Source organism: Rhodamnia argentea, chromosome 1 (assembly GCF_020921035.1).
Source record: "Rhodamnia argentea isolate NSW1041297 chromosome 1, ASM2092103v1, whole genome shotgun sequence".
NCBI lineage: Eukaryota > Viridiplantae > Streptophyta > Magnoliopsida > Myrtales > Myrtaceae > Rhodamnia > Rhodamnia argentea.
Window position 1 is genome coordinate 4711857 of NC_063150.1, and position 15112 is coordinate 4726968.

Sequence of the window (15112 nt, forward strand, 5' to 3'; positions counted from 1 at the left end):
GGAGAAGCTAAATATTACTATAATTGTGGGCTACCGAATCCAAAAAGAACACTTGAATTGGGGAAGAAGACTTCATGATGAGCCAAGTATAGAGAAGGCTTGAAGTGTAACTATTTCAAATGAGTTTATGTGAAATTTTCAAGTCGAATAATAGAGATAATCTTGAATCTACTTGAAGGGTGACCTCAACCTCCACCCACATTAATAGACGAGTTGGATGATGTCGACTTAATGCACATTTGAAGAAGGAAATTTCTTGGACGAAAAGTGAAAGAAAGTGTTATCGAGTGTTGATTGTTGTTATTGTTGTCTTGGTTGGCCAAGGAAGTGATAAGGAGTTTCTCAATTTATCATAGTTGAATATGTAATTATATTGGGGTAATTTATAAGTTTAGTTATGTTGCTAGTTTGCAGCAATTTTTTTATGGAAATATTGGTTTGTTGCAAATCCAAATGCTTTGGTGGAAATGGGATTGAAATTCGGTTAAGCGGGGGCACGTTTACCATATGATCTCATCAGCTTTATTGCTACAATTTTCAATAGGGAAATGAGAGTGGAATTCAGTCCATATGAAAATTAGAAGTTCTCTGTCTTAGTTGTATATTCTCAATCATATGCTTGTTTATTGCAATTTTTGCTGAAAATGTTGGTTTGTTGCCATTTTTTATATGTTGGTCGGTCAATTGCACAAGTGGACTCAAATTCAAAGGTGATTATTTGAGTGCCATAAATTGTAAATAGTGATTGTTTGAGTGCCAATTTTCTCTAAAAGTTATCACCTCAATTTTAGTTTTTGTTAAGAGTGATCACTTGAGATGTACAACTTTTTAAAAATTGACCAGGCATCCCGGCTTGCATGTACAACTACGTGGTCACTCTAAAAGTTATTACCTCATTTTTTCAGGTCTAGTCTTGTGCTTGCATCATCTGCAAAAGTAAGTCATGGATGGTACCAAGTTGCTAGGGCAAGCACAAAGCATTAGCAAGTAGTATTAACCATAGACAAAATCATATATAGAACTAGCCTAAAACAATCATATATAGCACCAACCAAGCACAATGGTACCAAGTTGCTTGTGCAACCGCAAACCAGCATAAATAAGTGATGGTGCAGCTTGTGCTTGCTCACCTGCAAGACTAAGTGTTGGTGCAAGCATAAAACTACACCAGCCAACAACACCAATCACAAACAAAACCATATGCAGTACCAATCAAGCACAACCATATGCAACACAAGCCAAAAGCAAGACAACAAATGAAACCGGCAAAAGCATAGATAAAAACTCATTTCGGGATGAGTACACCATCGGTGCCATAACTTTTGTACGGTGTTCACTTGAGTAGCATAACTTTCAAAACGTTCACTTAAGTGTCATAACTTTTAAAAATAGTTCACTTGAGTGTCATTGCTAACTTGAACGTCGAAAAGCCGACGTAGCACGTCGGAAAAGCTGAAATGGACGCGGGAAAAGTTGACATAGCACTCAAGTGAACAATTTTTAAAAATTATGGTACTCAAGTGAATGTTTTGAAAGTTATGGCACTCAAGTGAACGCCGTACATAAGTTATGGTACGCACGGTATACTTATCCTACTCATTGCCTTGACATTTAGCTGCTTCTTCACATTTAGTTCATTGGAACAACCAAACAAAAACATGTGCAACAACCCCAATAGTCAATATCAACCACCATCGGTGAAGCTTCACCTACAACCAAACATCTCAAAACCAACCAAAACAAAATCATGTTCGACAACCCCAACAATCAATATCAACCCCTATTAGTCAAACTTTCGGGATAAGTACATTATCAATGCCATAACTTTTGTGGGGCGTTTACTTGAGTGTCATAACTTTCAAAACGTTCACTTGAGTATAATCGCCGACGTGGCATGCCGGAAAGTTGGCGTGATACACCTGAAAAACTGATGTGGACGCCAAAAAAGTCGAGGTAACACTCAAATAAACGATTTTTGAAAGTTATGGCACTCAAGTGAACGATTTTTTAAAATTATGACATTCAAGTGAATGTCGTACACAAGTTATGGCACTCATAGTGTACTTATCCTTGAAACTTTCAATCCAAAAAAAAAAAAAAATACAACATCCAGCATCCTCCCATCAATAATATTTACAATCCTCCAATTCATTTTTCTTTTCATGGACTTTTTGCTTAATTCATAATCCTTGCACTCTTCTGAATGGCCTTCTTGTCCTATTTATCTTCTTTTATCAATAGCCATTCTCTTTCTAGGAAAACATAAGTTCCATTGAGGGGAGCTCTCTATAAATGATATTGATTATGTAGTAGTAATGTTAAGGTGATTGTTGCGGCGAACACCAATTGATTAAGGTGAAAATGGTGATGAGTTCTTTGTTGGTGGCTATTTGGAGCTGCATCCGATGTCATCTTCTTTGGAGCCACCGCTCTTTTCTTTGAACATGCCGCTTGTGTCATCCTTTTTGGAGTAGCATTTGATTGATTTTATTGGATTGTGCTCCATTTGACCTTGTTTGGGTTTTTCTTTTGGGGACAACCCTTGACTCTTGACTTGGCCCATCTTGAGAGACGAGCACCTCCGAACGTCTCTCAATCTACAACAACATAAAAATATTGTTAACAAACTCAAATATCACTAATTATATGCACGAGTCATGCAAAACTTACATTCAAAATAATCATTCCGGTATTGAAGTTTGTAAAAAGACCATAATGATATTGCCATATCCTTTTGCCAAGAGCCCCTCTTGTTTGTTGTGGTGCATCATTTTCAAAAATCCGTGCATTTGGTATTTTTTACACCCGATAAAGACATAGCAAACTTAAACTTTAACAACATTAAAGTAGAAACAACACAAACACAAATAGTACAACTTATTACATATATTATCTTCATCTGTGCAATAGTCGACTCGGGGGTTGGCCCCCGCACTTGGCCTATAATAGAGCCTTCCGTTTGGCCTTGAGTTGGCCCCGCATCTAGCCCTACAACTGGGCCTTGAGATCCAATTGGCCCTACATTAGCTCTTGCAAACGGCTATTGTTGTTGATGTTGATTCTTTAATTCACAACCTTTCTTATTATTCCCTACCTTACGACACTACGAGCACTTCATTTTTGCTTCAATCCTATTCATCCTTCACTTGTGATCTCCTCCTCCTGTATTTCCATTTCCTTTTTGGACTTCCTACTTGTTTTTTTTTTTTTGTTACAAAAGGATGAAGAGCTTCATAATTTGTTATCTACAAGAATTTGCTAATTCTAATAGGCTACAACATGAATAGGTATAAAGCAAGATATGTGTTTCTCTTGTACTAATCATCTTGGTAATTTTTTGAATTTTGTTGCTGCAACTAAATGGCATGTACTCGAGCAATTCCGGTGAGTTTCTAAGCCCGACGTGAATATTTTCTCCTCTCTAGTTGGACGACATACTTATTAGCATTGTTCATGATCTCATATAAATCATCTACATTTCAAATTGGATAACAAAACCTACTAGTAGCCATGTCCTCAACCAATCTCTTTACTAATCTGGGTTTATACTTTCTAGTTCACTTTGCAGCCTCATCTATCCGCCTTTGTAGCCAAGTTGTGACTATAAGTTGTATATCTTCAAACATGCTGATGATTGATTTACACTTGGCCTATATGGTTTTGTCATTGAATGCTTCATTGAGATTGTCACCATTGATATCACACTTGAATTCTTCATTGAAGAAGGCTCTACACAAATGTTTTGGTTCAGTATTTTGAAGGCCGAAATTTCCACTAAGTCAGATTATTAAGCGGAATAGCTAATGAGGTATGTGGGTTGTAACGGCCAGAATTTCTACCGAAATTGGATTGACAAGCGAAATGATCAAGATTGAGGTTGAGTTATGAATAATTGTACTTTGGGGGTTTTAGTTACTGCGAGGTGCTTAGTGAATTTCGACAAACAATGGGACGATGCAAATTTTGATTTATGCACAATTACTCATCGATGATTGTTTTAGCCTTCAACAAGTCAACTTCCATCGGAGGTAGTTCACGGTTTGAGCACGAAACCTTAAGGATAGCCATTACTACCTCTTGCCCCTATAAATACCCCATCATCCTCTCTCCCCCTTCATTTTTTTTTTCTTCTTCCTCTTCTCCGTTTTGTGGAACACCTCGCATCCGCTTCCTCCACCTCCACCCGAGACCCCCTCCGCTTGATTTGAGTCCAACGCTGGTGAAATTAAGAGTGGCTCGGCAACAGCGACCCCACCTCCCATCCAGCTTTGTTGTCACCTCAACCGCTCGAGTTTCCCTTCCTAGATGGCGCGCGACTAGCCAAAGAAGAAGGCAGTTCGGGCTTGTTTTGTGGACGATTCGAGTCCCGTTTTCTTCGCACGACAACTCGAGGCAAGTAGATATATATTCTTTCTACTAGATAGTTCATTCGTCATTGGTTTTAGCTCGACTCCTTAATATTTGGAAATGGGTATGACCTATGTTACACAGACACACCCCTAAGGACAAATTTTCCGTGTCGGATACGTATCCAACACGCCGGGACATGCTTCCAATATCAATTCACGAAAATTTTACACTTCAAAATCATCATCTGCTCAAGTCCCCATGAGCCTTTGGCCCATGGACACGCTAAGCATTCCCGATGGCCCATCAAGCCAAGATGGGTTGCTTTCTGTAATCGAGCTCCCATTTATAAGAAGCTTTCCCTTCCTTTCTCTATTACATTGCCAATGTGGGACAAGGAACTAGACATATGCACGAGCGGACATAGTTCCCGGTCATGAAACTATAAAAAAAAAAAAAAAAAAGTCCTAGCTACATATTTCATTCTAGGGCTTTTTTTAATTATTTATTTATTTGTGACTTCAGCAAAATAATAATTTATAACGTATATATAAAAATATATATTTAATATACAACGTATCCTAACGTGTCGGAATTTTTTATTTTTTGATAAATAACGTATCGGCGTATCGTGTCTTGTCGTGTCGTGTCCGGTGTCCCATGTCGGTGTAACATAGGGTATGACTAAGGACGTTAACCTTGCATGGTGGGGAAAATGAGGCTTCATTGTTATCCATTTTTTGAGATGGCATCTAAGGATTATGAGTAAGTTGAATATATGAGTGGATCGTCTTATTCATTGTCAATTTGAAGTGAATCGAACTTGAAACCCATGGATGGGTATTCGGCCTTGAGCTTGAGATGGGCGCAGTTTTGATGAATTGGTGCGACCATATAAAAAGTTCGCCTCAATTGGTATTCTTGACCGTCGATGGGATGAGCTTGGATGGGTGACAATGTCGAACCTAATTGGTATTCTTGAGTTGGATGGATCGTCTGGGTTGTCGGCAGTTTTGATGAATTGAGATGGGACCATATAAAAGGGAAGTTCGGCCAATTGGTTTGGGGGAAGGGATTTGCAAGGCTCGGAATTCGAGTGAAGCAAGTTTGGTGGTTATATGGTTACTATTTGACTTGGGGGAGGTTTAAATGATAATTAGATCGTATGGCAAGTCATTTGATTGGCTTGGATGGAAAGAGAGATTAGATGGGGCTCGATCCTAAAGTGTGAAAGGAAGGCTGAATAGGTTCATCTAGTTCCTTCGTGTCCTTCATTGTGTTTGGTGAATTTTCCATGTTTATATGTTGTGATGCCTTCTGTTGAGCATTACGTTGATTTTTGATCTGTTATAATTAGCTTGATTGAATGATTGAATGAGCTGCCTAGTCATTTGGCTAGATAACCTATTTATCGAGCTTCAGCTCACTCCCTCATTGTCACCCTCTTTTCGGATATCCAAGTATTGACTGCTACAGATGATCGTGCCAAAGTTTGAGAATGAATGTCGTGCTAGCTTCGTACTCGGAGTAGCTTTCTTTTTTAATCTTCCTAGTGTATTCGTTTGATTTGTTCAATACTAGATAATATAACTATCTTGTACATATTTAGTATAAAGATATAAAATTAGTTGATTTTGTCCTGCGCGTTGATGTATGCTATTTAAAGGGTGTGACACGGGTAGTGAATCCTATTAAGGTTATATACCCCATTAGGCGTGCCTACCATTTTCTTTATGCATGCACTTATCTGTTATGTATAGCCGCCGATTGTTTATAGTTTATCTAGTTCCATATGCACCCTCTAGTGTCTATATATCATATTAAAGCAAAGCCTATTAGTAATAAGAACAGGCGTATGCTCCGGGATGTCCCTATTCGTTTCAAATATGGAGTAGTGCTTTAAAACATTCTTTTGCCAACTCAAACAACCCATAATTGTGTATTCTAAAATCTGTCATGATGTTCCTTGCTATTTGCCAAAATTGCTTGTGCTATTCATCCTCTTTATAGTTCTTTGTCCAGTTTGCATATACGTGTCTTGTCAGCATTGTATATTCAGCTTATGACATCAACTTAGCTAATGCAGGAACAAATCCCTACAATAATTCAAATCAACAAATATTTATAAGGTAAAATATGTGATTAATATTAAAAAGCTAATAGTTGACAAAGAAATTACCTTTTATTGGTCGCTTATGAATGCCTACCCTCCGTCATTAATTATCTTAAGGTCAACCATTACATTTAAGAACCAGGACCAAGTGTCCTTATTATTTACCTTTTTTTTGTCAAACCTTGATCTCTACCTTCATAACAGCCCAAGCTATTGGAAACTTCTGGTTGTTTGCATATAACCCAACTGCAGCTAATAACTCTCATTTGCATAAACCCTTCAAAAAACATCAATCCAACCCTATCACTCTTCTACAACCAACCAAAAATTCCCATCTACGTGCATCAAATCAAACATAAATCCTATCAAGCTTAGTCTCATAGTCGGGTAACGGCCTCTCCACAACCTTTACATATACTCTACTAAATGGGTTCTGAAGCTTACATTCGCTAGCATAATCCCAAATGTGTGCATATTTTTGCTTAGACCTACCATCAGTGTACTCATCACATTCTACTTGGCTCTTTTCTATTGATGTATAGACACATTAACCCCTACATCCTCATTTACTAATTATTTCTCTTGATATCGGGCATGACCTTGATAGTATTGAAGAAGTACTTCGACAATCAATAATTACCCTTTTATTTTCAAATACAATGGAACAAGTATGTTCCTCCTACAAGGACCTAATTTGCAATGAGTTCCTCTTCATACTCAATGTACCATATATCTTCTACAAACAATTAGATTGTGAACACTTTGCTCTCACAAATTGCTTGGTATTCCTAATGAATTAACACTTCTCTATTCAATAATTGGGTGCTTGACAATAGCTTCTTTGAACTTTTGGCATAATCAAATTTCATACCAACAAGCAAAAGATGACATGCAATAGTCGGATCATAAGAATGATACTTAGTTTTCCTGCTATGCACAACTACTTCATCATTTTCATTTTCATTCTATGAACTATCACTCTCATCACCACAGCCACTTTCTTCATATTCGGTCTCATTACCATCAACCACTAGAGCTCATTCGTCCCTATTTGCTAGTTGAGATTCATGTGATCCTCCAAGTGTTGCAATTTTATTTTTCTAAAATTCCATTTGTTTTTGTCGTGATTGTGCAAGTTCCTTATGATCGTCACTTGGGTAATCTACATTTAGCAAAGCTACATCATCCGATTTACTTGGTAGAGCAACTTCCCAATCTAATCTAGTTGATTTTCCAATTCTTCACCAAAGACTCCGAGATATGTTTGTTGAACTCTCTGACACACTAGTTGTATGCCTTGCCTCCTTCTCCTGCCTCTCATGTTCTCCTTCATGTAAATACGTCCATTCCCCACTTGAGTACCCGGTTCAACAGCATCTCTTACTTGAGTATTGTCATCATCTTCATCATTATCGTAATACTCAACATATATTTTAGCTTCATCGTCTTAAGAAAATGATAAATAATATCCTTAATACCATTATCATCATGGCAGTATCTCAAATTGTCCTTCAAGCTTTTTCCAAGAGCTCAATAATGCATGTTTTTTTCATTTTGCATCCTAGTTATTGCATTATATCCCACACAAATCAATATACAACAACCTATTTATATCAACAATGATAAATTCCCCATCATAGAAAACAATGATGGGTACAGTAATGTCCCCAATGCCGACGTTGTATTCAAGATAAACCAAATAATTAACTTTTGGGACCACAACGCAAAAATTGAGCAACGTCATTTAGCAGTTGTGGACTGGAATTTAAAAAAAAAAATGCTAACTTATATTGTAATTTTAATTATAAAAGCCATGTAATATTTTTACTAAAATCTCTCACCAAAGACACTAATTTTTTTCTCCGATTTGGCCCTTAAGTAGTTGACAAAACTTTTGGCATTAAAGTAAGCGACATACAAAAATTTTGGCACTTCTAATATCCTTATACCTTGACACTAAATAATTGTGATAGTACACCATTGAATAGAACATGTATAGATCATCCGGAGTTGCTGACTTTTGTGACTAATTATCCATAGACACCGTATAGCCCATGCCAACATTCGGACACGTGCTCATTCTTCTATTCGAGTGGTATTAGAGAAAATATTGGAAGGCGGAAAGAAATAGTAGAACAAGGGTTGTGTAGGTCAAGATGGTATAGCTTACTAATTTGTGATTATTTATCCCGGGGGCAGTCCTGGTAAGCGTATGACTTCCCTATGTGTGGTTTGCTCAAGTCATACTTTTCCAGAAAATCCCTTGAATATTGCATGCAGTATGTCATAAACTCTTATTTGGTGATTGGCAAGACCATGGAAGAAGTGCTAGGCATTTGTAAATGCTCCTCATGTTAGAGACTTCGCATGTTGTTGGCAAGGGGTGTTAATGGGTCGGGTCGTGTTTCCACAATACCCGACCCGATTCGAAACAATAGGGGAATGTGCTTGACCGGACCCGACCCGAAACACTAAATATATAACCCAAATTTATCGGGTCGAGTCGGGTTGGCACAGGTCATTTTTCATGTTTCTTTTTTAAATTCAAATTATAAGGTTCCGTTTGTTTCACAAGTTTTTTTTTTAAATGATCGTTGATATTGCTTAAAAAATAAATGGACGGAAAATATTTTCATCATTCACGAAAATATTTAGGTATATATTATTGTCAAAATGTTCTATTGATTAATTAATCATTCATTTTTTGCCAAACAAATCGTGTCTAAAATATTCTTCTCCTTATAAATATACATGTGTGTGTGTGTGTGATTTTTACAATTTACTGGTATTGTATATGGAGGGAACTATACACAATAGAGGAATGTATATGGCCTTTCTTGCGTGTGTAGCTAATCAACTTAATCCTCTCTTGTTTCCCCTTTTATATTTCATTTAGTCGGATGATTCTTGGCAAATCATTATCCATTTGTCCCCTGCTTCATTTCTTATTTTATAAAAAAATAATGAAGAAAATTTTAAATTTTTTCAACAGCTTAGGGATTATCTTTTTTTTTTTAAACAAAATTAGAGATACCAAAATTAGTGAAGAAAATTAATATAATATGCGACTAATTGTTTTTTTTTTTATTTGGTCGAGACTAATTGCTATTGAAAAAACCAAATTTAGATAAGTCAACAATATTCACACGTGACAAACTTGAATCGAAATCCGACCCGACCCGAAATCTATATAATACCTAGAATTTAAGTCATTACTTTACCTGAACAAGATATGAACCACAAATACTCAAAAATTTGGGTTGCTTTGTGGTTCGATTTGGGTATATTGTTTGGTTTTGACACCTCTTATGGGCATCTTTCATGGAGTTTTTTCACCGTTGATAATCTACTCATTTGATATGCAAGGTGAAAGCCTACCTTACGCACTAAAACGAATGTTGTCAATAAACACCGTCCAATTCATTAGTCGATATTGGTCTTGCAATATGTAGAATTGTCATAGAGCATATCACTTGTTTCCTTGGTAAAATTGTCAAAAAAAGTCCTAAACCTTTTGCTTTTCCTCCTAAACCTTTAATCTTGTCTTTTCTTAACATTTTGTTTTCAAATTCATCCTAAACATTTTTTGTCAATTTTATAATTTTTCTTTTGTTAGTGGTGCTAACGGGTATTTTAATAACTTTTTTTAATTTTTTTTTTTGTTTTTTATTGTTTGTTCTTTCCCTAATATTTTCTTAACTATCAATGAAGGGACGAACTTACCCTGCACTGCAAATTACTAACCAATTCAATTGCAAATTTCTTCCTCCAATTCTGTTATGATCAAACGTTTCGAGTTCCAACATCATGCGAGGTTTTTAGAAGCATTAGTTTTTAATGACTATTGTTTAAATTTGTTTTCAGCTTCTGCCTAAAGAAAATGGCTGGATCAATCAATAGTTAGAGTTTCACGGGTGACCAATACGTTGTTGTATTCCTACGTGACTCGTTTTTTAGAGAAAGAAGACTAGGGAGGTATTCCTGCGTTACTCGTTTTTGTAGAGAAAGAAGACTGGAGGGGCTCATGATTGATATTTCTCGAAGGCTCTTTTCATGCTAACCCCAAGTTCTTAGTTTTTAACTCTCCCCTGACATCTTAATGCAATCCTACAGCTCATGGCCTCGACCCCATGGTTCGCCTAGATCTAACGTCACCATGGCTAGGCGAGCTCAGCCTTGCCCGGCCATGGCATCGTACAGCAATGAGATAAGTCCGTCCCCCAACCTCACCCGACCATAGCATCGCCCAGCAATGAGATAAGTCCGTCACCCGACCTCACCCGGCCATAGCGTCACCCAACAGTGAGATAAGTCTATTACTCTCTCTCTCTCTCTCTCTCTCTCTCTCTCTCTAGAAAAAGGAAATTCCTGATGTCGGCCAAGAGATAGGAGGTTGAACATGAACCAAAAAAGTAATAATAATAATTAATTAAATAATTAATTGAATAAAAAATTTGAAAAAAAATATTATTAAAAATTATCCAATCAACACCGGCCGATCAAAATTGGTCGGATGAACTAAATTAACACACATGTAAAAGATTTAAGATTAAATTGACAAAAAAAATAAATTTATGACCAAATTGACACAAATACAAAATATTTAAGACTAAATTGACAAAATTAAAAAGTTTATAATTGAATTAGTATAAATGCAATAAACTTAAGACTTTTTTGACAATTTTTCCTTTGTTTCCCTGTCTATATGCCTTGCTAAACTTTCATTCATCTCATTGCATATCAGTTGTAGCTTTTTCAGCAGATTTCTGTATGGACTCGTCCAGATTTTAAAAGCAAACCAGTGGATTAACTCACATTACAGTAGAAGTCAATTAACAGTTTCAGTCTCCAGGACATGGACTTTGAGCAAAAGGCCTATATCTACGCTTCCAACTCCCACTTCGCGATTCGACCCAACAACATGTGGATGGAGGAGTTCAGTCATCCTCCGGATCAAAATCCTTGACCTTCACATCCGCGTCTTCCCCATACTGGATGCAGTTGTCAATCTGGGACAGTACATACTGTATGCTGCAAAGTACATCAAATTTTCCTTTAAATCAATAGAAACATGTCCATAGGCAATCATATCATTTCATTCCTCAGTCTATTTAAACATTAATAGAAAAGGCCAAGAGACACCAAAAAAAAATCTGAGGTTCTCGTAGCTTCCTAGAAGTTCCTCGTTTGATACTGCTAGTGGTCCAAATCATTTAACTTGGCATGACTAGAGATTTCACATAGAAAGGCCATGCAGCAAATACCAAAGGAGGGCTATACAAAACTTTAGCATAACAGACATACAAAAGAACAAGGATTTACAGAACAACGAAGAACTACTCTTGACAAAACAAACTACAAGAAGGGATAATCATCAAATGGAGGAGAAGCAACAAGTCTTCAAAAAACTAAATACCATAACCTACAATCCCATAAACTTGTCAGAATTTCAAGCACCACAATCCAAATATTTAGCTGATTCATTTATGAAGCAAAAATTTAATTTTCTACGGAATACAAACCAAAATCATCCAATCATGTCTTCAAAATCCCATAGCAAGCCACATGCTGTTGCTCAAAAAGAATAACCAGAACCATGTTTTAGGATAAAACCAGTCACACCGAGTCAGATACTTTCACAGCCTCTATCAAGCAGAAAGATCCAATTGAACTTCTCTAATTATACTATAATCTGAAATCTCATCCGCACAACGGAGCCTGATATGTATTCATGAACTAATAACTATTAAAGCAAAAAATATTACTAGGAGCACGAGTGCATGCTTGCTCATGTGTGTATGACAGCAGAGATGCAGTAAAAGAACAGGGGCATGAGCAAAGATATAAGAGCATATGCACTCAGAGTGGCATTCCTACAGTCTAACATATACATATAAACATATGCACACATACACACAAATATGCCGCGAGAGAGAGAGAGAGAGAGAGAGAGAGAGAAGAACCTGCTCTTCTTCCTCAAATCAAGAGGCACAAAGCTCACCATGTTATATTCATTCACCTATATCAAAAACTCATTGGAGTTAAAGCAATGAGAAATGTCCTGGCAAGATTAGATTATTAGTTAACAAAAGCAAAATTTATTTTCTGAAAATCATGAATAACAACAAGCCAAATCAAAGGAGAATGAGTTCCTAGGTACTTATAAGCTATGATGGAAAGAAGCCAAAATGCTGCAACAACACATACAAATATAATGCCAGTATAAAGTACAAAGCACCACAAACATATTCAGTTTATTCACCAGTTACAAATGAGAACTGAAGGAATCTTTGAAAGCAACCAAAGAGCAGTTCAAAAGAGAATCTATATGTGTTTCCATTTCTACGCCATGTGTCAACTTAACATCCAATATTTTTTTTGGTTGAAACTTAACATCCAATATTAATTTGCAGATAACCACAAATTGCGATCACTAAGTTTTGCTAGCATACATAGAAAGCAGATATCCCAGAAACCATCTCCGCCAAAGATTTATAAAGCTTCTCAAACTTACGATTGAGCAGTTCGACAGCAAAATTGCATGTATTTCCAATTACAGGCCATGTGTGCACTCATCGTCCAATATTATCTTGCAAATAACCTCAAAGTGCAATCACTACTAAGTTAGCCAATATACGTAAAGCAGATACATCACATACCAGTTCAGCCAAAACTTTATTGAGCTTCTCAAACTTAGGGGCCATCGTTTGGTTCAACTCGGACAACAACACCCGAGGCTCCGGATTCAAGAAACTAAATTAAGAAAAACAAAGTCATCACTCATCAGCTATTTCGACTGTGCGAGAGAAGCTTCCCTAAAAGAATAAGGAACTCACTCATCAATATCTCTCTTGTTTTTCACACGGTCCATTTTTGACAGGATATTTACATGAGGCAATTCGAGTTGAACCATGGCAGAGAGAGATGCCATGCATCCACTGATAAATTTGGTCACATCTGTGATGAACTGTTACAAACAACTTGGAACTTTTAGAATCCAGATAACAAATCAATTGCCTCAAAATGTATCAAGAGGCAACACAGTAATTAAAGATAAGAAAGGCAATGTCACAAACCTGTGAATCGAGCAAGTACACTGCACAGACATTGAAGTTCTTACGCTGTAAATGCTCCACAAAATTCCGAAGCACTGGCACGTGTGAGAAAAGTTCTATCTGGCCTGTAAAGTGCTTCATAATTATAATAGTTCAGATTAATGTGCAGACACTTAAAAAAAAATACATAACCCACATAAATGCCCAAGCATTCTATGATAATTATGCACACAAATGGAATTTGCTTAAAATGATGACACTCGAATGAGGAAAAGACAGTAAAAATTAAGTCGGGATAAAAACTTGCAAGAGACATCCAGGAATGTAAAAAAATTATCTAGCAAAGATGAAGAGCAGAAATAGCTATTTCCTAATCCTACGAGCACATTTCTACCATAACAAGTATCAGATGTCAATTGCAGCATTGCATGCTTGCTCATGATTGTTGAGATCACAATTATCCACATTGCATGTTTGTACACCATTAAAGGTGGGCTAGATTGAGTTTAATAATATAAAGCTGCTCGAGGAATGCAAAAAGAACATCTAGCAAAGGTGAAGAGTAGAAATAGCTATTTCCTAATCCTATGGGCACATTTCTACCGTAACAAGTATCACATGTCAATTGCAGCATTGCATGTCTGTTCACAATCGTTGAAATCACTTATTGTGCTATTACCTGGACAGTCGAATACTAAATAATCATCGTCCAAATAGTTATCCAGTTCTTCGGTGAGCCAATCATCCAGGTTTTCTTCAAGATGTCTAAGGAGAACATTAAGGTCGTCCACTGTGACAAACAGAAAAACAAGGAACATAGAGAACAGAAGAAGTCTAGAGATACTTTCATGCACCAATATTATTCAAGCCTATCAAAGCAATGAAATAATGAAGTTTTCAATAAGGTGCACATGACGTCATTTAGAGAAGCATCGAGAGCGGACGTGAAAGCGCGATGGTAAGATTAAAGGGAAAAAACACAAATTAAACGGCACGGATACTCCATGCAGTACATAAGGCCGCCATTTGGGCCTAATCCAAGCTCCTCCATAACATCATCCAATGAAATGAGTTCCCTGATATCTGCAAGGAAATAAGACATTATTAAGAAGAATTTGAGAGAAGTATAAAGCCACACTAAAAAGGAAAGCAGACTCCATTTACCCATGGCCACAGGATAGTCAAAATTCTCTGCTGCAGGGTCTAGGTTAACTACATGTATTGTCCGCCCAATAGTTTGACAATGTTCATACAAACTCGAGCAATAAGTTGACTAAAAGAAAAAAGAGAAACAAATCAGTCCCAGGACAACACAAATCACAGAAAAAACCAGTCAGAAGCAAGGTCAATGTTGAGAAGTATCTAAAACTTGAGATAGGAAATCACCTTGCCACTGCCAGCAGGGCCGATGACCAGCTGCGCGTAGCCCATTGCAGCTTTCAAAAAGGGCTATCGCAATCAAAATGTACAAAGTGTATTGAAGGCCCGAAGCGACTCAATAACAGCAGCCGCAATATATGCGGTACACCAAACACCCACGGCAAACAGCAAGTTCACCAAGTCAGAATAAGACATAATAAACAGCACCAAGTACACA

At 37.0% G+C, this 15112-nt stretch overlaps 1 protein-coding gene across 1 annotated transcript in view; it reads right to left on the reverse strand.

Moving 5' to 3' along the window:
* Positions 1–15043, reverse strand: part of LOC115757261 (GPN-loop GTPase 3) — an 18933-nt gene extending 3890 nt beyond the window's left edge. The window contains exons 1-9 of the mRNA XM_030697428.2: positions 14902–15043; positions 14680–14788; positions 14517–14598; positions 14195–14280; positions 13537–13640; positions 13297–13427; positions 13120–13213; positions 12424–12479; positions 11374–11491 (exon numbers count right to left, since the gene is read on the reverse strand). Coding sequence (XP_030553288.1) covers positions 11398–11491; positions 12424–12479; positions 13120–13213; positions 13297–13427; positions 13537–13640; positions 14195–14280; positions 14517–14598; positions 14680–14788; positions 14902–14946 — 801 coding nt within the window. The 5' untranslated portion in view covers positions 14947–15043 and the 3' untranslated portion in view covers positions 11374–11397. The remainder of the gene's footprint in view (positions 1–11373; positions 11492–12423; positions 12480–13119; positions 13214–13296; positions 13428–13536; positions 13641–14194; positions 14281–14516; positions 14599–14679; positions 14789–14901) is intronic.
* Between the last annotated feature and the right edge of the window lie 69 nt (positions 15044–15112).